The 25,613-nt window shown below is 37.5% G+C and overlaps 1 protein-coding gene across 1 annotated transcript in view; it reads left to right on the forward strand.

Annotated features, from left to right (window-relative positions):
* Window positions 1–25,613, forward strand: part of PolE2 (DNA polymerase epsilon subunit 2) — a 160,591-nt gene that overhangs the window by 72,575 nt on the left and 62,403 nt on the right. The window contains exon 8 of the mRNA XM_090380860.1: window positions 5,093–5,213. Within this exon, the coding sequence (XP_090236986.1) occupies window positions 5,093–5,213 (121 nt within the window). The remainder of the gene's footprint in view (window positions 1–5,092; window positions 5,214–25,613) is intronic.

Here is a 25,613-nt window from a genome sequence, read left to right on the forward strand (position 1 = left end):
CAGCCTTCACACACAGAAGGTCAGTTCTCTCTAGAAACTGAAATGTAAAAAAAAAAAAAAAAAAAAAAAGCAACTGCAACACAGGCCAACACCACCCCACCACAATATAAGCCTCTGCGACAACATCACCTTACAGACTTACTCCCACCTTCCTGGTAAACCAGAAATGAGAACTGTGCAGGCGTCTTCTTCAGGGTGCAGAATCTGTTGACCTGTCAAAGTTTCCTTGCATCTGGGTTGCCAGATGTGGGATGCCAATCTGGCACTCACCTTTGCAGACCTCCCTTGTTCTTCAAGCTGTCTTCCTTTCTCTGGCCTTCGGTGGGCTTCCAGACCAGGGGTGATTCCTACTTCTCCCTCCCCACTGCTGCTTTCCACCAGAGGATGTGTTCTTTTCTCATCCTCCTCCTCCTTTTGCCTACTTTGACTCCACCATTTGTACTATCTTCTGCACTGTCTTTTTTTTTTTTTTTTTTTTTTTTACTTGGGCTCTGTCCAGAAAGCTCAGGTGATCCTGGTGGAGACCAGCCAGAGTATGATGGGCAGCCTGGCTCACCTCCCAGCGATGGTGGTGAACAACGTAGGGCACTGCAGCCAAAGACACAACAACAGAACAAAACACAATACTATATATAAAGTAGACACTATACTTTTTCCTGGCTTTTGCAGTAGTTCTTCATTTCATCACAGAGTACATACAGCACAGATGTGGGAAACTACCAGTTGTGCCTGACCCCAAATACTATGCCACTATGTCCATTCTGTTGCTAAGGGTGTTGTTCATTCAGGTAATTTCTGACAATGTATCTGAAATGTGCTGTGGTCCTGTTGTGTATGTATGCTACATTTGTCTTTGAAAAGTAGATATCTAAATATAGACAGTAAATGTTCTTTTCAGGAAAGCATAAATATAAATTCCCTGTGAAGCAGGTTGGAAACATAAGTAGACCATTAAGTATGTTACTGATTATTCCAACCCATACAATCACATGCTGGAAGTGGGATTCACGTACTTAATGCAGATTTGCTGGAGCTGACAAGTGTTCGTTTTGATAATAATTAAGGACACCTGATATTTGAAAAAGCCTAGAAAGCCAGATTGGTAATACAAATTCCTCTTATTGAATTCCTTGGTTATATTACTGCAACTGGAATAAAATGATACCAAACCTATAAAGTTTACTGATGTAATAACTTTCACTAATTACGTTGTACTGAAAAATACAACTAATGCACTGGCATAAACACAATACTATAGCTTTTAATGACACAAAAAGCCTTCTACAGTAACATCTTTAAACAAACTAATATAGGCTGATGCTACTTAAATATTACTCTCTCTCTCTCTCTCTCTCTCTCTCTCCCTCCCTCCCTCCCTCCCTCCCGGTCTCTACTCTGCAAAGAAAAAAATACTATTTTTTTTTCTTTGCAGTTTCACAAACTTCAGATTTTTAATATCAGCAACATCATTACTCTGTAGAGAAAGATCTGGAGCTCCTGGACAAAATTTTACAATATGGTGGTTTCTAACCACTGCCTTGAGGTGTATGAAAAAGGACTGGTGTAGTCTCCAATGTCACACGATTTAAACCCCTGTGATTTTTATCTCTGAAGTTATCTTAAAGATAATGTTTCAGAAGAATCCATGAAGAAAGCAGCAGAAGTAATCTTTTCTGTTTTGGAGCATGTTCTTTGCAGCTTCCATGTTCTTCCAATAATGTGTTGCATACTCCAACTGCAACACATTATTGGAAAATACATTGGTACACATTGAAAATGTGGCTAAATATGGTTTCTGTTTCTAAACAATATTTTATTTTCTTTAGATGAATGAAATAGTATGAAGAATGAAAAATCACCCAATGAAAATCACTATATTTTTCCATGTAGGATATATGGAAGTCCCCTCCATTCTGTTTTTGGTATATTCCTAATTAGCATTCCCTCTCACTATTTATAAAATTACCACTAACGTTCCTCCTAAAATCTAGACATCATTGAGGATCAAATGACACAACTCCTCCCACAATGTGCTGCAACAATAAGGGATTATATGAGGATTCCGTGGATGGCTGTGGGTTGATTAAGCTTGGTCTTTTGTTTTCCTTAGACAAATACCATTATCCACAGTTCAGCCTAAGTTGTCAATATCTTTTTAAAATCTCATAGGATCACCCAATAAGTAAATTGACTATGCATTTAAAAATCAAAGACACTGCTAGAATAGCTATTTCAAAGCTTACTGGCTTCTCATCACCCGGTGGGTAGCCTCTACAGTAAAACTATGCTGAACATGTAAAGAACTGTACTTAATCTGAGTGAACAGCTAAGTGGTTTCTAGAAGAAAAACTTCCGAAGAATTTTCTGTGTTGCGGGCATTTAGCACAGAAAATGCACTGAGTTGTGCAAATCCTATACTGCAATAGTTAGTGCAACCCAGTTATTTGGGAGTGCACACATAATGGTTGTTATGTGTTTAAATGGAAGATTTTCTTCCAGAAACCCCTTGACTTAGATTAAGTACAGTTGTTTACATGTTCAACATAGGTTTGCCAGTAGAGGCAATCCAATGACTGATGAGAAGTCAGTAACCAAATCCACTATGTATCATTCCCTGTGATCTGACTTATACAGTAATGTGCTTAACACCTGCTTGTGTATATATTTGCTTTATTATTCTTACAATAAGTAAAACTTTTTTTGTATATTAGATGTATGTCACATAGTTCTTCAAATGTAAATTCCATACTGATGAACATGAAGACTGCCAAGTTAGAAGCACTATCTTGGCTGCAGTAAATGGTAATACAGTAAAAACAACTTTCTGTATCAGTGCACACATGACTGTTAATGTATTACAGCCACTTTATACATAGTTAGAGGTTACCTGAATGCACACAGTAACCACAACAGTAGATTACGGTAAGGAAGCCCACTGGCATGACCACAAATTTACTACACTGGTATGCAAAATTTAAGGACCAGTCAGGTTTTCACCTGTAGCTTCTCATAGGAGTGGCCTGTATATGGGAAAAGCTTACCAAAGGAACCTCGTGAGGTACAGAAATGATGAAGGAAACAACACTGACACAGCAACGGAAACAAAACGGTACAGAGGGACTTTATTCAAAAATGGCAACCACTGGCTGCCATGATACAGATGCATCACTGCCAAAGATGGAACAAAGGGAAGAGGTTGTCTCCTCAGTAGGAGATATGGCTACTCCTAATGTCGATGCAGGCTTTGCATCGCCTGTCCATACTTAGAACAATGTTGTTGATAAGTTCTTGTGGTCGCATCGTCCATTCCTCTGTCAGTGCCATCTTCAGCTGATGAACATTTTCTGGTGGGTGTGGATATGCTGCTAGGCATCTCCCCAGAGTGTCCCATATATATATATATATATATATATATATATATATATATATATATATATATATATATATATTTTTTTTTTTTTTTATGTGAACCCCAAACACGAGAGGTATTAGAACCTATAGTACTTTCAAGATTTTTGCAACATTTGTTAAATATTATTGCATATTTCTAATTAACACAAAATCTCAGTAACACACAATTATAGTTGTCAATTTTTGTTCTTTCATCTTTATTTACCCATCATGACAGGCATTCAGTTTGCACCACAGCTATTCTTTTTACAGTTTGGTTCAGGTACACAACACAGGATATGGAATTCCTTCTGGCTGTTTCATTTTCATCAAATGGGCATTCCTACTTTGTAGTGTTCATATGCAGTAAATGGTTTTATGCTTGTTTAGAATAAATCTTTTAACTCCAATACCCACTTTAGTAAAAGCCACAAAAAAATAATTGTTGATCATTTTTATGGTATGAACAAACAAGTAATTTACTGAGCCATATGTTTCAAAGGTGAATCACCCTTGAAACATATGACTAGGAAGCATAACACAACAAAATGAAATGTACACTATGTGCATTTCAAAAATAGAATCTGTGCAAAATGGTCTTAATGATATACTAGAGTCGGCTTGTGTGAGCTGTTTGTTAAATATTTGCAAGCACATCCCTGGAAAACCCCTTTCCTCCCATGTGACCATTAGTGAGTGGAAAAGGCTTCCCAGTTCAGAATATTGCCAAATGAATCATTTCCAAGGTAATTCCTACATTAGTCCCCCCTCCTCCCGAATCCCAGAACTTTTAAAATTACCATCAACCTCCTGAGGCTAGTAATTAACCACATTAATCAACAGGACATCTTAGTTTTACTTGCTGTGGTCAGCAAGTAAGTCATTGTAGTTGAAAAATTAGGAAATTCCAGATCTCCCCAAATCTTTGTCTTTGGTTTGACCATATAGCTATCAGTTGATCAGGGATACTTTTCTTTACCAAGTCAAATATGCATGTAGAAAGTAGGTCTAGGAATGGGTGATCAGTTCCAATTGTCTTAGCAGAAATATTTGTCTTTGTCTGACTTTGAAAGCAAAGCAAAACAATCCAAATAGTCACTCTGTAGCTGAAATTTTAGGCCAGTTAAGATGAACAGTGATCATCCACAAATACCATTTTCAAAATAAAGCTAGTGAGAGAGAGAATTCATTACCATTCAGACTAACAAAAATCAAAAAATAATATCCAAACAAAATTGTATGGAAAACTAACAGATACAGGAAAATTACTGAATTTAACCCTCCCATTTCTACCAAAATTGACATTTTGCAAATATTGCGAGATGAATACAAATACATTTATGTGCATTTATGAATGCAAATACATTTAATAATGGCTTTCTTTAATTATAACTAAAATAGTTATAATCAGGTCTGTAATAAAATAAGTATTCCAGTGCAGGTAGAAATTATTAATTAATTAATTTCTACCTGCAGCTTGAAATTATTTAATTGCTTGAATTTGTGCTTATATTTATGCTGTATCTTCATATTCTTGCACATACATACAAAATTAAATTGGTGCATTCAGTTTTATATAAAGTTTATTTTCAGTTGAATAATTAAACTTCAGTATTATGATTAAACTAATAACATAAATCGGCTATTACTGATTTATGTTATTAGTTAATGCTTTTCTTATAAAAATTTCTGTCTGATTTAGGTGATGCAGAAGTTACGTATTCTGCTTGCAGGATATTCTGAAATGCCTCCAACTGCTTTCATTTTCTTGGGGAATTTTGTGTCTTCTCCTACAGGAATGGACCACTATCGTGTTGTACAAGGTAAGTTTTTAATTATTTTTTTTTATTTTACTTATTTATTAATATTTACTTCAGATGTCCTACTAAAGATGTTTTTGAGATAAATATGTCAAAATCTGAGCAATTCAGCCGAGACATCATGAGAATTTGTGCATAAATCTTCAAAAGACCTTTTTGTCGATGCAATTAGAAACAGAATTTCCAAATTTAAAGTGAGGATGAAATTATAAAAATTCATAGGTATTTTTGTTACCATTGCTTGCTTCAGCATAGTTCAATATCCATCAGCCGTTGTCACTGCTAAAAGTGTGATCATTACATTGCAGTTTCATTCTCGTGCATTGGTAATCGGTAAGCAATGAAAATATGAAAATGTACCAATCACTACATTTTTGGATTACCATGTTAGCATTAGTATTAATAGTGGAAAATGATGTAAGAAAGCAAGCTTATAGAGCATCAGCTTAAAAAAAAAAAAAAAAAAAAAAAATATATATATATATATATATACTACCCACCTCACTTGCTTGTCCTGTGCTTCCTTGAATTTATTCAAATTCAGATGTGTGCTTCCTTGAATTTATTCAAATTACTCACTGCCTGAAGGCAAATTTTCACACATCTATCCTGCTACCATCCTCCTTCAGTTTGAATTTATGCCCACTCATGTGTGTAGTCTCAACGAGAGGAAGAATTCCATCAACATTGAGCTTACCCAATCCATTTAAGGCCTTAAACACCTCAATCAGATCCCCCTAGCTGGTGCCTAGTATTTAGACGTTGGAAGTTTGAAGAACTGATGCCTTTCTTGGTAAGATAACTCTTTTATTTCCTTCAATCTTATTGCCCTTCTCTGCACCCATTCTTCCAGATCTACATCCTTCCTAAAATGAGGGCTCTAGATCTGTATACAGTATTCAAGATATGGCCTTACCATGACCTTGCATAAAGGGATAATCACCTCCTTATCCCTGCTAGCAAAGTCCTATATATATATATATCATTGACAAAACGCCATGAGCTGTCTTGGCAGCCTGTCTGCACTGCTCAGAGAGCTTCATATCTAACTACTCAGTTTCTCCCAGGTCTTTTTCATTTTACACTACCATAAGTGTAGTACTACACTGATCTCCCCAGGACCTATTGAATGGATGCACTACCTGGTGAATTTAACTGACTGCTCAGCTAAATTTTAACCAATTCTCATGGTACCGTATGGTACTTTTTTTTTTTTTTATGTGAACCCCAAACAGGAGAGGTATTAGAACCTATAGTACTTAGTACCGTGCTTGGGTTGGAGGTTAAGAAGACGAAAGAAGATATTTGTTGACATTGGACTTGAACTTCTGTAGATTGTAATTTTCAGGAAATACGTATGAAGGAAGGTTGTTCCAGAAAACAGCAGTTGAATGAATAAATGAGGAAGATGAAAAGTTGGTTCTGTGGGTTTGAAGTTGGACAGTAAATGGATGTTGGCTGGTGGTGGCACGTGTGCGGACTGTTTTGAAAGAGAGAGAGGGAATTATAGAAGCCAATTCAGAAGAATAGTGCCCATGGAAGTATCTGTAAAAGAGGCATGCAGCAGAAACAGTGCGTCTATGAGAAAGCGAGTGGAGAGACTGTTAGAGATGAGTCATTAATTAACCTAACTGCCCTCTTCTGAATGGAATCAAGAAGCCTGAGAGAGGTTTTGGGGGCACCACCCCAAATGTGGGAACAATATTCCATGGCAGGGCGGATTTGCGATTTATACAGAGTGAGCAGCTGTTTGGAAGAAAAGTAACGCCGAGTGCGAAAGAGAAAACCAAGTTTTTTAGATGCAGAGGAAGCAATATTTGTAATGTGCTTGTGCCAAGAGAGATTAGAAGTCAGGGTAATCCCCAAAAGAGATATATCCTTTTGCCTAGAAATTGGAGTGTCACTAAAGATAAGCATAGGAGCAGAAGAATCCTTTTTGCGAGATATAAGACAAGACTGAGTTTTAGAAGGGTTGAAATCAACTAAGTTGTCTTTGCCCCACTGGAGAATTACCTGAAGATCGGCATTAAAGGAGTTGGTAGCAGATTTTTGAGAAGTCGAAGCTGATTGAGCAGGACAAGATTTCTCAAAACGGAAAGTTGAATGCAATGTGCTATCATCAGCAAAACTATGGATAGGATTTCCAGTCAATGGAAGAAGGTCATTGATATACAAGAGGAAAAGAGTGGGGGAAAGAACTGAACCTTGGGGGACACCGGCATTAGTGGAGAAGTTAGAAGACAGAGAGCCATCTACCATCACCCTCAGTGAGCGATCCGAGAGAAAACTGGATAACCAATTACTAAAAACAGTTGGCAAACCATAAGATGGAAGCTTGTTTAGAAGACCTTTATGCCAAACACGATCAAGCCTTTGAGATATCAAGAGCAACTACTTGTGTTTCACCGAACCTTTCCATTGAAGTAGTCCATAAATGGGTAACATAAGCCAGGATATCACCAGTGGATCGACACTGACGGAATCCATACAGGTGATCGTTGATCAGACGGAAGGTTTCTAGGTAGTTTAAGAGTTGGCGGTTAATTGATTTCTCCATTACTTTAGAAAGAGTAGAAGTAATTGCAATGGGACGATAATTGGATGGGAGGGATTTGTCACCCTTTTTAGGAACTGGCTTTGATATGAGCAAATTTCCAAACAGAAGGAAAAACACCTTTGGAATAAGAAAGTGAAAAAAGGCGGCAAAGAATAGGAGTAAGTTCAGGAGCACAGATTTTGAGAACAAGTGGAGAAATACCATCAGGACCTGGAGCTTTCTTAGCATCAAGATTCATCAAAATCCTTCTGATATCCTTTTGATGGAAGACCACAGGAGGCATTGAATGGACCGTGATGGGAATGGTGCGAGGTGTTTTACCAAGTTCATCAATACACGAGCTGGAAGAAAAATGGGATGCTAGCAGGTCAGCTTTATCCTTGGCTGAAGTGACAACAGAACAATCTGGTTTGGACAGAGGTGGAAGCAGAGATGGGCAAAAGTTGTGGCCAATAGCTTTGGCAAGAGACCAGAATGCTCGGCTACCATTAGGGCAAGAAGCAAGTTTTCTACTCTTAGCCTGTTCAAACCCTAGTTTGAACTGATTAATAACTGCTTTACAATTGTTGCGAGCTTTGGTGTAGGCAGAAAATGAAACTGAAGAATTAGAAACCAGCCAATTATGATATGCAACATTCTTCTCTTGAACAGCCTTAGCACATTTATTGGAAAACCAAGGTTTAGATAAAGGACGAGATTTTAAAGTGGAGTGTGGGATAAAGGATTCCATTCCTGCAAGAATAATTTCACTGACACGATCTGAGCAAACGTTGACATCAGAAGTTTTGAAACAGTAATCCGACCAAGGAAAAGAAGAAAAGAAGTCTCGCAGGTCATCCCATTTTGCATTCTTGTAATGCCAAACAACACGAGGTTGGGAATAGCCATGTGATAACGGTTCCATTGGAGAAGAGACAATCACCAAGTTGTGATCTGAAGTGCCTAAAGGACCTCTCACTTTGACCGTGTACTTAGAAGGATTGTTTGTGAGAAAAAGATCAAGCGTATTGGCTGTATGATTAGGATTGTCCGGTATTCTTGTAGGTAAATGAACAATCTGTGCTAGGTCATTAGTAATTGCAAAAGCCTCAGCATCTCTTACTGCTCGTTGATCTTGATTGATATTAATTCGAACATACTATGCGATCGAGGTTAATGCGACAGGAACACATAATGTTAAATTATGCAATTAATTTTCTCTCTGGATCACTTAAGTCATATTTATAAATAACAAAATTTTATATTGTGAAGTATTACACTTCCCCACCCAGTTACTTCATAATGCTACCCAGCTAGCAAAATTTTCTGGGGAGAACACTGTACTACACAATTGGTATGTTAATCTGGAATTACTGCTCCCATATGCAGTACCTTGCATTTATCAGTATTCAACTTCAACAGCTATTTCTCAGCCCATCATCATAATATATTTTTAGATCTTGTTGCATTAGCTTACTTTGATTACTGTTATTAACCATCCTGCCAACCTTTGTATCATCTGGAAACTTAGACATTAAGCTTGACATATCTTCATCAATATAATTATAATAACTAATAACATTAGTCCATAAAGAGCAGCACCCATTGATAACTACTCTCTACCTTCTTCCATTTAACCATCCCTTTATTCATAGCAGTAATATGCCCTTTATCTCTTTCTTTATATTAAAGTGCCATTCCACCTAGCTAGTTCCAGATCTCATTCTGTAAGTATTGTAAGAATCTCTAGAAGGTAGGACAGTTCAAAGTAGTGCAAGAATTGTGATCCATGCTACCAATGTAGTGATGGGTGATGGCTAGTGAGCGACTCAGTTTATTGAGTTGCACAATTGATTTGAGTTGTCAGTCATCTAATAACTCATCACTGAGCAGAGCTGTAGCATCTAATTGTCATAGCACAGATGTTGACAGCCAATATACAGGGTGTCTCAAAAATATTGGTACAAACGTTTAGGTTAGGTAGGTAACATCTAAAGGAATGTGAATCGCATAGGAACCCATAACCGGAAACTTCAACGTAAGCCGGTACACGGCACTGTTCATCAGTTTGCGAGAGGGAAAATTTCTGGTTTCCTCATTCAAGCAGTAGTCGCCGCACGAAGTGCATGCATCGATATACAAGCTGTGAGCTGGCAGACATGCACCTAGTGTATGGATTAGCAGAGGGGCTACAAGTGTGCGCCCCCATGCAGCACAACATCGCTTCACAATAAATGTGTGGGCAGGTATGGTCAGTGACTGCTTAGTCGGCCCATACCTGTTACCATCCCGCATGAACTCCGCTAAATATCGGATCTTTCTTGAATAAGTTCCCAGGGTTACTTGACGATGTTCCAGCAAATGTGAGATGCAACATTTGGTTTCAACATGATGGGGTCCCCTGCCCATTATGGAAGGTGTGTTCGTGACCATTTGAACAGGCATTTTGGGCATCAATGGATTGGCCGTGGTGGACCCATTGCCTGGTCCCACGCTCACCTGATTTATCTAGCCTTGATTTCTTTCTGTGGGGGGGGGAGCCCCTCAAATCTATCGTGTTATTGTTATTTGGTTTTTTTTTTTTTTTTTTTTTTTTTTTTTTTTTTTTTAGGAGCATTAGCAACTAAGGCCATATTGCTCCGGGATATGCGGTAGTCATTCCCTGACCTTTCCGCATCCTCCGTATTTGGTTGTGTTGGGCTCGAACCCCAGTCTAATCAAGAAGCGTGTGCTACGCACTGCTGTTCCTTCCCATCTGGCTACGGAGGCGCCTATCGTGTATGAATCGCCTGTGGAGACGGAAATGGATCTCGTGGCGAAACTCGTCTGCGCTGCTGCTACTGTCAAAGAAACTCCAGGTGTGTTCGACCGTGTCCACCAATCCATGCTGCGTAGGTGTCATGCATGCATCACGTCTCCTGGTGGAACCTTTGAGCATCTGTTGTAACATCATGAAATGCATCCATCTCGTACTCCTGGTGGAACCTTTGAGCATCTGTTGTAACATCATGAAATGCATCCATCTCGTACTCCATTGTTAATATTATGTCAAATAAATGTTCGCCACTAATTACTGTCTTGTGTCATTTCTGCTTCTTGTGCCTCTGCTACTACTTTCCCGTGACGTTTCCGGTTATGGGTTCCTATGCGATTCACATTCCTTTAGATGTTACCTACCTCCCCTAAACGTTTGTACAGATATTTTTGAGACACCCTATATATCAGCACTCCATTTATAAAAAATGATCAGATATTATTATTATTATTATTATTAGCCGTATGGTGCAAGGAAGCCTGAGGCTTATGCTGCACCAGCCAAATAAAAAAAAAAAATTCCTGCGTACCCTGAGAGAGGGAGTCAGAAATAGAAGGGAATCATCAAGAAAGAGAAGAATGATGATATCCAGCTCAGGACCCTGGGTTTGCCAAGCCCATACTCACCAGATGTGAGCCCCTGGGGTAACTATGTACATCATCCCAAGCTTTAGAAAATTTTAGAGCAACCCATTGAAGTAGAACCATATTTAAATATCACAAAAATCCATTAATTAGGCGGAAAGAAAAAATCACAAACTTTTCAAAACAGACCATAACAGATTTTGCATAATTGTAACTCATAGTGAGAGAATTGTCATGAAGAGTACAGATTGTCACCAAGAAATCTAACAAGGCAATGACAAAATGTCTAAAATCATATTTCTTAATTTGAATCTAAAATAAAATACAGGAACTCCACTACTTACGTAAGGGTTGCATTTCCGTGGAACGCTATGTAAGTCGGGGAATTTTCTCCATGCTTTTGTAGCACTCGCAACTGTACTCGCTGAATTGATTGAATCAAAAAAGAAATGTTCAACGAACATGTAAATAGAATTATTTATTCTATTTATTCAATTTTTTATCTCATGCTCAGGAAAAATTACAAAAGCGTGCAATTTAAAAAATTTTTAAAATTATCAAATTACAAAAAAAGAAAAGACACAGACATAAGGTCAGTAAGTTTTACCTCTCGAGCATTGTTTGCCACAATCGACGTCTTCAGCTGATAAGTACGCCGCTGCGGAGGTTGAAAGCTGTGGAGATTTAGAAGGGGTCGGCCGCTCAACCTTATGAAAGAACATATTAATGGATGACTGGACAGTGGCTTTTTTTTCTTTTCATCGTAGATTTCTTTGTAGCAAATGAGCAAGCATATCATTCACCCCTCTATTAACTTTTAAGAATCATTTGCTGTCAGGATCCATCTTCTCAAACCTTGCTATTGCCAATGCAATTTCACGAGATACCATTGCCATCTCTCTTGCGATGAAATGTCTCGGCTGCTCATTTGGTTCATCTTGAGCTTCGTAGGCACCTCCGTAGCCAGGTGGGAAGGAGCAGCAGTGCGTAGCACAAGCTTCTTGATTAGACCAGGGTTCGAGCCCATCACCACCAAATACGGAGGATGCGGAAAGGTCAGGGAATGACCACCGCATATCCCGGAGCAATATGGCCTTAGTTGCTAATGCTCCTAAAAACTAAATAACTAACTAACTAACTAACTTGAGCTTCGTCAGCATTTTCTTCTTTCACTGTTGCTGTCTGCAAGTCAGTGTGTTATTCGTTAGATAACTCCTTCTCTTCTTCTCTGTTAACTCCACATCTCTAGCATCAACCTCCAACTGAAGTAGCTCTGCAACCTTTACAATCTTATCTGTAACCTCTTCATATGATTCGTCTTTTTCAAATCCTTCGTAGCCTTTTACGTGCTGTAGGCATATTTTCTTCCATGTGCCATTTAAACAACTTTTAGTAATTTCTGCCCAGGCCTTAATGTTTAAGCTGGCATGGTAATTGTAAGATTTCCGAAGGTCTCTATGTAAAATTTTTCTCATCGTCTACTGCAGACAATGCTGAGCAAATGTTGTGTGTAAATAGTATGCTTTTAAATTCAAAATAACACCCTGATCCATAGGTTGGATGAGTGAAGTCGTGTTGGGCGGTAGAAATATGACTCTCACGTTCAAATCGAAATCATCTAGATATATAGGATGTCCAGGAACATTATCTAATACAAGCAAAATCGTGAAAGGAACATCATTGTCTTTACAATATTTTTCAACCTCAGGAATGAAGCAGCATTTAAACCAATTGTCAAAGAGAGATATTGATATAGATGAACAGTGCACTGTTGAGTCAGTTTGGTGTGACATAAGCACTGTGAAAGCAAAAATAAGAGTAGGAGTGGGTTATAGGCCTAATGACTCGAATGAGTACAATGAACAATTATACGGAGAAATAGAGTGGACCAGTAAATCAGAATGTCTTATAATGGGGGATTTTAACTTCCCAGATATTGACTGGAACTTGTGGGTTGGTCACTCACACACTAGTCAGACTTTTGTGGATTTGTTGGATGATTGTTTTCAACAGCAGCATGTTCGAGAGGCAACCAGAGAGAGTAATACTCTTGATCTGGTTATCAGCAGTGATCACTCGTGTATTATGAATTTGCAGTTAAAGGAACCACTAGGTGGCAGTGATCACAGTGTACTGATGTGGGATTTACTTAACCCGGCCAGAGGCCTCCCTGTTTTTGTATAATTTTTAACCCTAACTCGAAAGTTGCTCCCCCCGAAGAAAACTAATAATTTTCATAATTTCTACTCAATTTTCCAAATTGAAACTCTCAATATACATAAACAGAAGTATATTCTTTGATTTCCTACCTTTAGTGCTCAGCAAAAACTATTAATTCACTCTAAAACAGCAAAAATGTAAGATCACATTTCAATTTATTAAATTTTGATGTCGGCAAAACAAGATCCAAGCTTTGAAAATAAAACGCGTTACTTCATTAGTTCAAAATTCGCGTGTCAGCTCGGCGCCTCTGGCTAAAACGAATCAACGCACGCAGAGAGATAATTGACTGGTCAAGCTTACGTCATTAGCGTTACCAAGGTGATCCAAGGAGAAAATGAAACTGTAAACAACTTTCGTGGAAAACAAACAGTTGAGCATCATTACTTGCAAACACTAATTTGCATGGCTCACTCACAACAGTAGCTTTATTGCTTTTCGTAATTGTTGTACGAAAGAATTGCAACGAATTGGTTTTGAAAAACTAAAATATTGCATTTCCTTTCTTCAACATCTACTAAAAAAAATCAAGGAAATTCATCTACTGGAAGCTATACTGGAAACGGAAAGAAAAAAACTGTCGTAAAACTGATCAGTTCAATGCGCATTTCATAAAAAAAAAAAGTTCGCTTTATTGTAATTGTTTCTAGAGGACTAAATCGGAACAGCAGTTTCATGGATGTATATTTGATCTTCTTACGAAATTTCAAGAAAATATTTCTATTCATAGCTACGTTATAAACTTCGAAAACTGATATCGAAGGAACTTCACATGCATCTCACCTGGTGTACAAACGGAAAAAAAAGAAAAAAAAAAAATGCGCAGCTAGTAACAGATTGTGAGAACAATCCATTACTCGTAGTGAGGGATTGGGAAATTGTAAGTAATTGTTATTGAATACTTCATTATTTCCTTGATATGCATTTGATATCATCAAAAAATTTCCAGAGAAAAATTGAATTTTCATTATCACACAACGCCCGAAAAATTCACCATAAAATGTCATGTGTTTCAATGTTTGAATTCCATTCTGAGCTGCATGTAATTTCACTTCTCTTGCGCTGACAGAGTAGCCGTTCACCGAATGAAGAAAAACAGGGTTCAGTTTCATGAAATTTCCAATTCCCTTCTTTCACTTGACGGAAAAAAACTCCTTAGGGGAGGGAGTCCACCCTTTCTAGTCCGACCCTGGAGAGAGAGAGAGAGAGAGAGAGAGAGAGAGAGAAATAAAAAATACCCTTTTGGTGGGGAGAAGCCCAAGAGATTGTCAAACTTCCAGAGAGCTAACTTTCATTTACATTATTTATTATTATTTATTTATTTTATTTTATTATTTTAATTTATTGCCTCTTATTTTTTTTTTTTTTCTTGTGTTGTTCTAGCAATCCATCCTGGATTGGGGCTTCCCTGGGCCGGGATAGTGCTTCTCCTCTTTTCTCCTTCCCTCTCTTCATCTTATACAAGTTTTTCTTTCCTCCCTGGGAAACTTTTTTTTTTTTTTTGGCTGATGCTGCATAAGCTCATACACTTACTTTCTTGCATCACATGCCACTACTACTACTAGCAGTTCCCCAGGGAGGAGAGCGTGCAGTTAGTAGGGGAGATCTTGCCCTCCTGCTAGGGACGAGTACCTGGAGGCAGCCAGGTGATTGCTGCTTCCAGGTAGCCAGAATGCCCAAATACAACATCACAATACAGAACACACACATAAGCTCACAAACAGTTTTCTTTCCTGTCACTTTCTCCCGTGCAGGATGAAAAATTTTTTTCTCTCTCTCTTGCCTTCCTTTTCATCTGTCTTCATCCAACATGGGATATTCCTAAGCGGGATGATTTTTTTTTTTTTCACAACACACACTGGCCTTACCCTGACAATGCGTAAAAAGTGAACAGAGCAACAAGGCCGAGATGAACTTTTGTTCTAGGAGCCGCCCATACAAAAACAAAAAATAAATAAAGAAAATAAATAATAATAATAAAAAAAACAGCATTGCAGCTCTAAGTCAGCTTCATCCTAGGATGCCGAAACTGCAATTGTTTTAGAGAACAATATTTTGCATTTTTACTTTCTAACATTATTTTGCATTATAGCTCTGTTACAATAGTTTGCTTCGTTTCTTTACATTATTGCTGTAGCAAACGATATCGGTGTGCATGACGTTTCATCACAGATGCTGGTGTTCTATTTAGTCAGTTCATCCTAGGATGCGGAATTACTAATTAGTCCGATTTTGGTCTGGTGCTCATTTGATAAAAAATCCAGAATAATTCCTCTGGAAATATTAGCTAGTGAACTGCATTATGAATTTCAAACATCGCTGTATTGCTTATCCTTTGAGTGACCGCATGTTTTCGCCTTGTACAATTGTTTTATTGTGGACAGTTTCTTCCAGTCAGTAAAATCATTATTATACATATAAAGTAATTCATTATGTTGGGGGAAACCATTATTGTTCCTAATTGATGTAGCACTTTCGAATTTCGCAAAGTGGATTATTTGAACATACATTAGAAGGTCGGTAAAAGAGTTGATAATTGATGGGCAGCATTCCGACAAACAAATTTTCTGTTTATATTACGTGATGACCACAGGTCAGAGATCCCGAAATAGAGAGAGAGAGAGAGAGAGAGAGAGAGAGAGAGAGAATACAAGAAATCGCACTGCATTTAGCAGTCACCGACTCATCTGCCAAAAACCACAGTAAAACAATAAAAGTGATGGGGAGTAAGTCTGTTTGTCAGCGGAGTTTATCTGTTTTTTGCAGTTCAGACAGCATTATGACCGTGGATAGTGAATTTATTCGGCTTCTGTACTAAAACAGAATTTCTCCCTTTGCGATGCATCACAGCGTAACAAGCAAATATCTTCTAACGATACTTTTTGAGCAGCCGTTAGTTGTAATCTGTTAGCTTTGTATTGTTACAAATATTGCAGTTCACAAATATGAACAATACACATTTCAAGAAAGAAAGAAATTCATAGCGGACGATTTTGTTTTTCTTTCTTTTGATGCACCAGTTTCGAAGTTTATAACGCAGCTATAAATAGAAATATTTTCTCGAAATTTGGTTAGAAGATCAAACCCAAGAAACTGCTGTTCTGATATTGTTTACTAAAAACAATTACAATAAAGCAAACTTTTTTTTTTTTTTTAATCAAATGCGCATTGCAGTGTTATTGCGCATTGCAGCGCATTACACCAGTTTTTCCCGTTTCCAACAGATGAATTTCCTTGATCTTCTGTTCGTAGGAGCAATGCACGTTGAAGAAAGGAAATACGATCTGTTCACCTTCCATAAACTGTTATTGATACTGTATGGCTTTATTGCCTCTTATGTCAAAAACAGTAGCTCCTGTTCGTCTTTTGTTTATTTACACTTCTCCCTTACCATCTCGACGTAGCCGTACGATGTAGCTGTTTATATACTTCCCACGCTTCGCTCGTATTCACGCGGAGTTGTTTATGAGAACTGCTCCTCTCCGTAAAAAGAAATTCACGCGCTTTACACCAAGAAACGAATCAAGTGTCGGGTTTCATAAGCTCTAGGCTGGTTAGGGCGGGGGTAAAAAAATTAATTGAAAAAGGCCTAAAAAATTGCATACTTGATGTCACATTTTTGTCATTTGCGTGAAATTCAATAGAAGGTTTTGAAAATTTAAGTGGGAAAATTCAAGAAAAAAGTTCTGGCTCTAACTATAGCGAGTTTCAGCTCTGTAATTAGTGTAAAAATTATAGAATTTATGAATTGTAATTTGATCTGGGTAAATATTTACCGCAGAGGACCGTTTGCTGGTTTAATTAATTAATTAAAGATATAATTACCATCAGGGGTAAAGGAAAGGGTTTTTGCTTCCGTAAAGGTGAGTACAATGGTCTCAGAAAGTTTTTAAATTCTGTACAGTGGGATCAACTGACGATGTTACCAACAGTAAATTCTAAGTGGGAAGCATTCAAGGAATTAATCATGGAAGCTACTAAAAGTTTCATACCTATTAAGAAATATTGTTCAAGGTTTAGGCCTAAATGGTTATCCAATGAACTAATGAGACTCGTAACAGAGAAGAAAAATGCATTGGATGCATATAAATTATCAAGCGACTCAGAAGCCTATGGCAGATATAAGCTAGTCTGTAATCAGGTCACAAAGGAGGTTAGGCAGGCGAAGGCAGATTACGAGAAATCCTTGGCAAAAGATGTTAAGAAAAACAGCAAGGATTTCTTTACTTATATAAACTCTAAAAGGAAGGAGATGAATCTGATTGGTCCACTTGATATCGATGGATCGACTGTTGATGATTCTGCCCAGATAGCAAACGAACTGAATGAGTATTTTGCATCTACATTCACACGTGAGGAATTATTAAGGTTTGAAAATGACAGAAGGTTATCAAATTGTAGCAGGATACTTAATGATTTTGTAATAACTGAGAGCAAAGTGGAGGAGAAATTGTTGAAGTTAAACATAAGAAAAGCACCTGGGGTGGATGGGATCTATCCAGTTATATTAAAGGAGGCGACAAAGCAACTAAGCAAACTCTTGGCCATAATTATGAGAGCATCCTTGGACTCAGGGGAGGTTCCCACGGACTGGAGATGTGCAAATGTATCCCCAATTCACAAAGGGGGATCGAAGAGTGACATGAGTAATTACAGACCAGTTAGTTTAACTTCTGTTCCGGGTAAAATAATGGAGTCACTGGTTAAAAATGCATTGCAGGATCATCTAGACAAGACTGCAGCAATAATTCATACACAGCATGGGTTTGTTAAGGGAAAGTCTTGTCTGACAAATTTGATAGGATATTATGATGTGGTTACAAAGGAACTGGATGCAAAAAATAATTTTGATATCATCTATTTGGATTTCAGGAAAGCTTTTGACACTGTTGCGCATGAAAGACTATTGTACAAATTGGAGCAGAATGGTATTAAGGGTAAGTTGCTACAATGGATAAAAGGATGGTTAAGTGGGAGAAGACAGAGGGTGATAATCAATGGGTGCTGCTCTTCTTGGACTAATGTTATTAGTGGAGTCCCACAGGGTTCCGTGTTGGGTCTACTGTTATTTTGTATATTTATCAATGATATTGATGAAGGTATATCAGGCTTAATGTCGAAGTTTGCAGATGATACAAAGGTTGGCAGGGTTGTTAATGGCAGTGTGCTACTGCAACGGAATCTAGATAATTTGGGCAGATGGGCTAAGAAGTGGCAACTGAAGTTTAACCTTGACAAATGCAAAGTACTGCATATGGGTAGAAGTAACCCCAGAGAAACGCACCAACTGTGTGGTACTACACTTAAGGTGGTAGAAAATGAAAAAGACCTGGGAGTAATTGTGCAGGCAGATATGAAGTTTTCTGAGCAATGCAGACAGGCTGCCAGGGCAGGTTATGCGGTTTTGTCAATGATATATAGGAATTTTGATAGCAGGGAAAAGGAGGTGATTATCTCTCTGTATAAGGCAATGGTCAAGCCATGCCTTGAGTACTGCGTACAGGTCTGGAGGCCTCATTTTTGGAAGGATGTAGATTTACTTGAGCGTGTACAGAGAAGGGCAACAAGATTGGTGAGGGGAATGAAGGGATCCTCTTACCAAGAGAGGCTTAAGTTCTGCAAATTGCAGTGGCTGGAGACTAGTCACCTGCGTGGTGATCTGATTGAGGTATATAAGGCCTTGAATGGGTTGAGCACGCTGAATTCTGATGGGATCCTTCCACTTGTTCAGATTATGAACCTAAGGGGGCATAAATTCAAATTAAGAAAAGACAGATGTAGAATAGATGTGCAGAAATTTGCCTTTAGCCAGCGGGTGGTTAATTGCTGGAACAAACTTCCATCTGTCGTGGAAGTTGATAGGTTGAATAAATTTAAGGAGGAACTGGACAGGCATTTGAGGGAATGGTGTGATTTTTTTTTTTTTTGGCTGATGCTGCATAAGCTCATAGACATGCTTTCTTGCATCACATGCCACTACTACTACTACTGTTGTTATCCATGCTCTTTGGTTCAATCAGAAATGCACGAGTAAGGTGTCTTTGAATAGCCGCTTTCATCAATAATTTTTTCCAACACATTACAAAATTTCTCTGTAGCTGCAGAATTGGCACTGACGACTTCACTACATACTTTAATGTTGTGAAAACCAGTGCAATGCTTGAAACTATTAAACCAGTCGCTGCTTGCTACGAATTTGGGTTGGAGTTTTCCGTACTTATCCTTAATATCTTTATAAATACCTGTTGCTTTTGCTTGAATGGTCATTAGAGACTGGGGCTCTCGCTTCTGAATCTGATTTTCCATCCATATTATTAACAGCTGTTCCATCTTCGATATAGCACCCGAACGCTGTTTTGTAATCACTATTAATCTGAAGTGCGTTGATCCTTTGACATGTTCTTTTATATGCGCACTGTCCTTTAAAATAGTATTCACTGTTGAAGCAGCGAGACCTAATTCCCTTGCAATAGATGACAAACTTTGTCCTACTTTTAATCATTTTCATCTTCATTTCTAAATGAATTTTGTTTTGTTTCCTGGCACTACCACCATTGCAGTTTTTGATGGTCACTTTCCCTTCATCATTGTAATATGTAAATAGAAATGAAGAGAAGTTTCTGAAAATTTATTTTTTATATGATTGAAGATTTCAGTGAAGGGGAACACATTTCACCATAATTGCATAAAAACCCGCAATTTCAGTTATCGGTATCATCGCAAATGCAATAAGGTTGAGTTTACTACCCGTTTATAATTAGATGCACTAACAGAAAAGCCCAATAAATCGGAAAGTGCAAATTGTTTTTATTTTTTTTTGGGTCGTGACCTCCAGAAACTTGCTTTAGAAAAATATCACAAAGGCATTCAAAATTGATTCTTATAATGGGATCATATGATAATGACGAAAGGGTAGTGCAATTTGCATTCTAAATATGACCTTTTAGAGAGATAAATAGAGAGCAAAATTTTCAACTTCCAAGGTCTTGGAATGAATTAAAAAAATAAATAAATAAAAAAAACAATTTGTTATTGGGTTCACATTATGTTATTTTCACGATGCCTCCATTTATTCCTACGGGATGCAGAATACGTTTCCAGGAATTTTTAAAGGCTGCACCGGCCAGAAAAAAAACTTACATAAAGTCAAATTTCCATAAGCCGAGTATTACGCAAGTCAGGGAGTTCCTGTAAAACATTTAAACTTTTTTTTTTTTTTCTATAGTTTTATAATACTTTTCATTGTTTGTGTCCTTTATTCTCTCATTGATACGATTACTGCTGGATTGTACTTTTATATCTTAGTAATTTAATGTGTAATTTTCAACATTTTCTTTTTCATTTCTTTTCATGCATTAATTATAGTACATGAAGAAATAAAATATAAAACAGAAAATCATTGAGTATTGTAATATTAGTAATAGGAGATTTTATTAATTGAAATAATAAAAATATTCATTTGTTAAAAATTATTGATAATTAATTCAAATGATAGTAAAACGTGACTGGTTTAGTTTACAAAAAAAAACAAGTTCTCTTGAAAAGGGTTATATAAGTTGTAAATGAATAGAATTAAAGATTCATAAAAAAAATTTTTAATGATGTTCAAAAGTATACAAAAATTTTGAGTTAAATAGCAATAATTAAAGCAACAAAATCAGTTCCTTTCAAACATTTACATGACATTCTTCTTCTTTTTGAAGGGTAAGTCATAGTCTTAGTAAGCGTTAGATATAATTATGAGAGCATCCTTGGACTCAGGGAAGATTCCAGTGGACTGGAGGTGTGCAAATGTATCACCAATTCACAAAGGGGGTTCAAACGGTGACACAGTGACTATAGACCTGTTAGTTTAACTTGTGTTCCGGGGAAAATAACGGAGGCGCTGGTTAAAGAATAACTGCAGTTATAGTTAAAACACAGCATTGGTTTTTTTAAAGAGAGGTATTATCTGACCAATTTGATTGGATACTATGATGTGGTCACAAAGGAACTGAATGTCAAAAATAATTTTGATATCATATGCTTGGATTTCAGGAAAGCTTTTGATACTGTTGCACATGGAAGACTGCTGTACAAATTGGAGAGATATGGCATTAAGGGTAAGTTGCTAAAACTGGTTTAGTGGGAGACGAGGATTTCTGAAAACAGCAGGGATTTCTTTACTTATATAAATTCTAAAAGGAAGGCGATAAATTGGTCCACTTGATAACTATGGTTTGACTGTTGATGATCCTACTCAGATAGCAAACAAACTGAATGAGTATTTTGCATCTACATTCACTTATGAGGAGTTATTAAGGATTGAAAATGCCAGAAGGTTATCAAATTGTAGTAGGGTGCTTAATGATTTTGTAATAACTGAGAGCAAAGTGGAGGAGGAATTGTTGAAGTTAAACATAAGAAAGGAACCTGGGGTGGATGGGATCTATCCAGTTATATTAAAGGAGGTGACAAAGCAACTAAGCAAACTCTTAGCCATAATTATGAAAGCATCCTTAGACTCAGGGGAGGTTCCCACGGACTGGAGATGCGCAAATGTATCCCCAATTCACAAAGGGGGGATCAAAGGGTGACACGAGTAATTACAGACCAGTTAGTTTAACTTCTGTTCCGGGTAAAATAATGGAGTCGCTGGTTAAAGATGCATTGCAGGATCATCTAGACAAGACTGCAGCAATAATTCACACACAGCATGGGTTTGTTAAGGGAAAGTCTTGTCTTGCAAATTTGATATTATGATGTGGTTACAAAGGAACTGGATGCAAAAAATAATTTTGATATCATATATTTGGATTTCAGGAAAGCTTTTGACACTGTTGCACATGGAAGACTGCTGTACAAATTGGAGCAGAATGGTATTTAGGGTAATTTGCTACAATGGATAAAAGGATGGTTAAGTGGGAGAAGACAGAGGGTGGTAATCAATGGTGCTGCTCTTCGTGGACTAATGTTATTAGTGGAGTCCCACAGGGTTCTGTGGTGGGTCCACTGTTGTTTTGTATAATTATCAATGATATTGATGAAGGTATATCAGGCTTAATGTCGAAGTTTGCAGATGATACAAAGGTTGGCAGGGTTGTTAATGACAGTAATGGCAGTGTGCTACTGCAACAGGATCTAGAAAATTTGGGCAGATGAACTGAGAATAATACTGAATAAGACTCTTTAATACTGAATATTTGTCCAGATCTTGCCAGTGAAATTATCCTTGTGGGGATAAAATCCTTTATCTTACATTATACACCAAAATCTTGTTCTTTGTCTAAACCTTGGTTTTTCAGTAAATGTGCTAAGGCTATCCAAGATAAAAATATTGCATATTGCAATTGGCTTGTAACAAAATCTCCAGATTCATTTTGCTTCTTGAGCATTCCCCATTAGGGCATTCCATTCTCTTGTAAAAACTATTTCAACTTTTATCCATCTGTGCTCCCACCGTTGTTCCATCTTCCAGTTTGAGAAACTTTGCCCTACACAAGCTGAACTTTTGAAATATCCATCACCAATTCTTCAAATGGCAATCTTTAGATAATTCTCCAGTTGAATGAAGAAACCTTAGTAATTTCAATCTTCCTAAAACTCAATCTGTTTTATTTTGCTCAAAAAAGTATCCACTGTTCCTATGTCTTTGACATTCAGATTTATAGATATGATTACATATTTCTCTTCTTTTTCTTTTTTTCTTTTTTTTTTTTGTTAGTTGTTGGCGCATTGGCTTCTGTGGCCATAATGCACCTCCCAAAGTTTTGCACTACTCTGATCGAAGCCCGAGACGGGATTCGAACCCACGACCTTTGGGTTGCCAGGCAGGCACTTTACCCACCTGGCTAGCCCGGTCGGCCATATTTATTTTGGGGATTACACTTATTTCAATATGTCTTATTATAAACATGTCACAAATTTTGCCCCCTCTTCGTCAAAAAATTCTGGGTTTTCTTATTAATTTCTGGAGTTACTTTTGATCTAAACAACTACTACTGACTATGTACAAATCCAAAATCTGCTCTACCTTGGATGTTATTTACACATCTGGAGTGTTGACACCAAACCTCTCTCAAACTACCAGACTTCAGCAGAGATTATTCAGGCTAATTAATGACTCAGAGTCTCTCACTCCATCTTACAGACATTCATTTTCTTTTGGATGCCTTTTCTATAGATACTGCTCTTCTGAATACCAGTGAACATCCATTTACTGTCCAGCTCAAAACTCACAGAACTAACTTTTCCACTTCATTAATCCTTTCTATTTCTGTTGTTCTCTGGAACACATGTCCTTCATATGCATTTGCCAAAAATTACAGTTCACAGAAATTCAGGTCCACAAGTGTTTTTTTATCTTTTTAACCTTCAACCATTGCACTATTTTAAGTATGATAAGTTCTAATACCTTTTGTGTTTGTAGTTTTCATATACACTGAATGATCACTGAATTATGATTATCTACCTAATACAGATTGGGCAACCACTCTCATGGATAACAGCCGCTATTCACATAGGCGTCTCCAATAGATGTCAGCAGATGTCCGTAGGGATCTGCAGCCATGCTGCCTGCAAGGCTTTCCACAGTGTCAGAATAGATGACGGTTACATGTCCATATGCCTCGTTTCCCATTCCAAAACATTCCTTAGGTGTTTAATTGGATTGAGGTTATGTGAAATTTGGAGGCCTATCAAGATATATGATATCTTCACTGTGTTTTTAGAACTACTTGTGCACAGTGCAAACCTAATGACATGGCATAATATCATCTGGAAAGATCTCATTTCTGAAAAAATGCAAGGTGGCAAGGTGTATGTGGTCTCTTAAGAGCTGCCAGTAGACCTTACCAGTAAAATGTTGGTCCATATACACCACAGGTCCTAGTTCTTGGCAGCCAAACATGCCCTATATTAAGCAACTATCTCCTGCCCGAATAGTGGGCACCATGTATGATGGGTTTGTGGAATCGTGTTGCTTGCATCGCACACAAAGGGGTTTGTCGGCATGTCACACTAAATATTTGGACTTATCTGACCATCACACTCATTTCCAGTCCTCGAGTATCCAACCAGCTTGTTGTTGACACCAGAGCATACAGCTGTGGTGTCAACAACAACATGGGTTCCACAGCATACAGCTGTGGAACCCATACAGCTGAGTATGCATCACATCATCATTTGGGATATTGTTCTTGCATTCCCCATATTGTATTCTGATGTCAACTGTCATGCAGTGACTTATGTACAGCCAGTACAATGCATTACACCCTTTGCTCACCACAAACATCCACCTTGCATAATCCTTTACAGTTCTTTTGGAGAGAGGTGGTTTGGCCCTTTTGACATCATTCTTTGTACACCTTAACCACAGTGGGCCATGAGCAACCAACACAATGTGCCATTTCTAATATGGAAACACCCAATGCACAAGCTCGCACAGTCATGACCTTTTGAAACTGTGGTATCTTTACTACATCCCATAACTGCTACTTTATCACTTTGACTTGCACGACCAGATGCAAATTACTACTACTCTAATATAGAAAGCTGTTTGGCTTTTTATACTGCCAGCTATGCATCATAGTTCATTATGGATGGGGTGATCATAATTCAGTGATCACTAACTAAGTGTATATCAAAAAATAAATAGAAGCTGTTATGGGAGGGGTTGTGAAAACTGAACCGATCGTGAAAATTTGGTGCAATCTGCCATTTTCTTTTCAAGCAATGGTCAATCATCTGAAACATACTTCTATTTATGTATAAAGAATTTGAAATTTTGCAGAGCAAAAAATGTAAGAAATTTCTGTTAGTTTGATTTTAATGAATATGGGATGGCTCAACAAATATTTCTGAATAATCAATTATAAAATTTCATCAAAATCCAACCACTTGAAATCAAATTTTCAGACAGACAGACATGGTGAAGACAGTAAGCACTTTATGCGTTTGTGAACATCCCCCCCACCTGAAAAAATCATCATCAGGTGCACCAAAATGTTAGAAAACTAATGTTGTTGACCAGTGTTATTATATATTTTGATGTAACTCATTAATAATACTATATCTGATACACAAATGGTAAATGAAAATTGTACATGACTTAAAGCAATTTGATTGGATAAAATTATTCAAAACAACCTCTCAGAGAAGCGTGACAAATACTAACAATAATTTGGAATGTCCCCATAGTGAGAGAATGATTTACTAACCGTAATTGAATGAATCGATTACATCTTTTCAATTATTACCATCACTACTAA

This window comes from Mastigoproctus giganteus, chromosome 9, assembly GCF_048544385.1.
Source record: "Mastigoproctus giganteus isolate SK-2022 chromosome 9, ASM4854438v1, whole genome shotgun sequence".
Lineage (NCBI taxonomy): Eukaryota > Metazoa > Arthropoda > Arachnida > Uropygi > Thelyphonidae > Mastigoproctus > Mastigoproctus giganteus.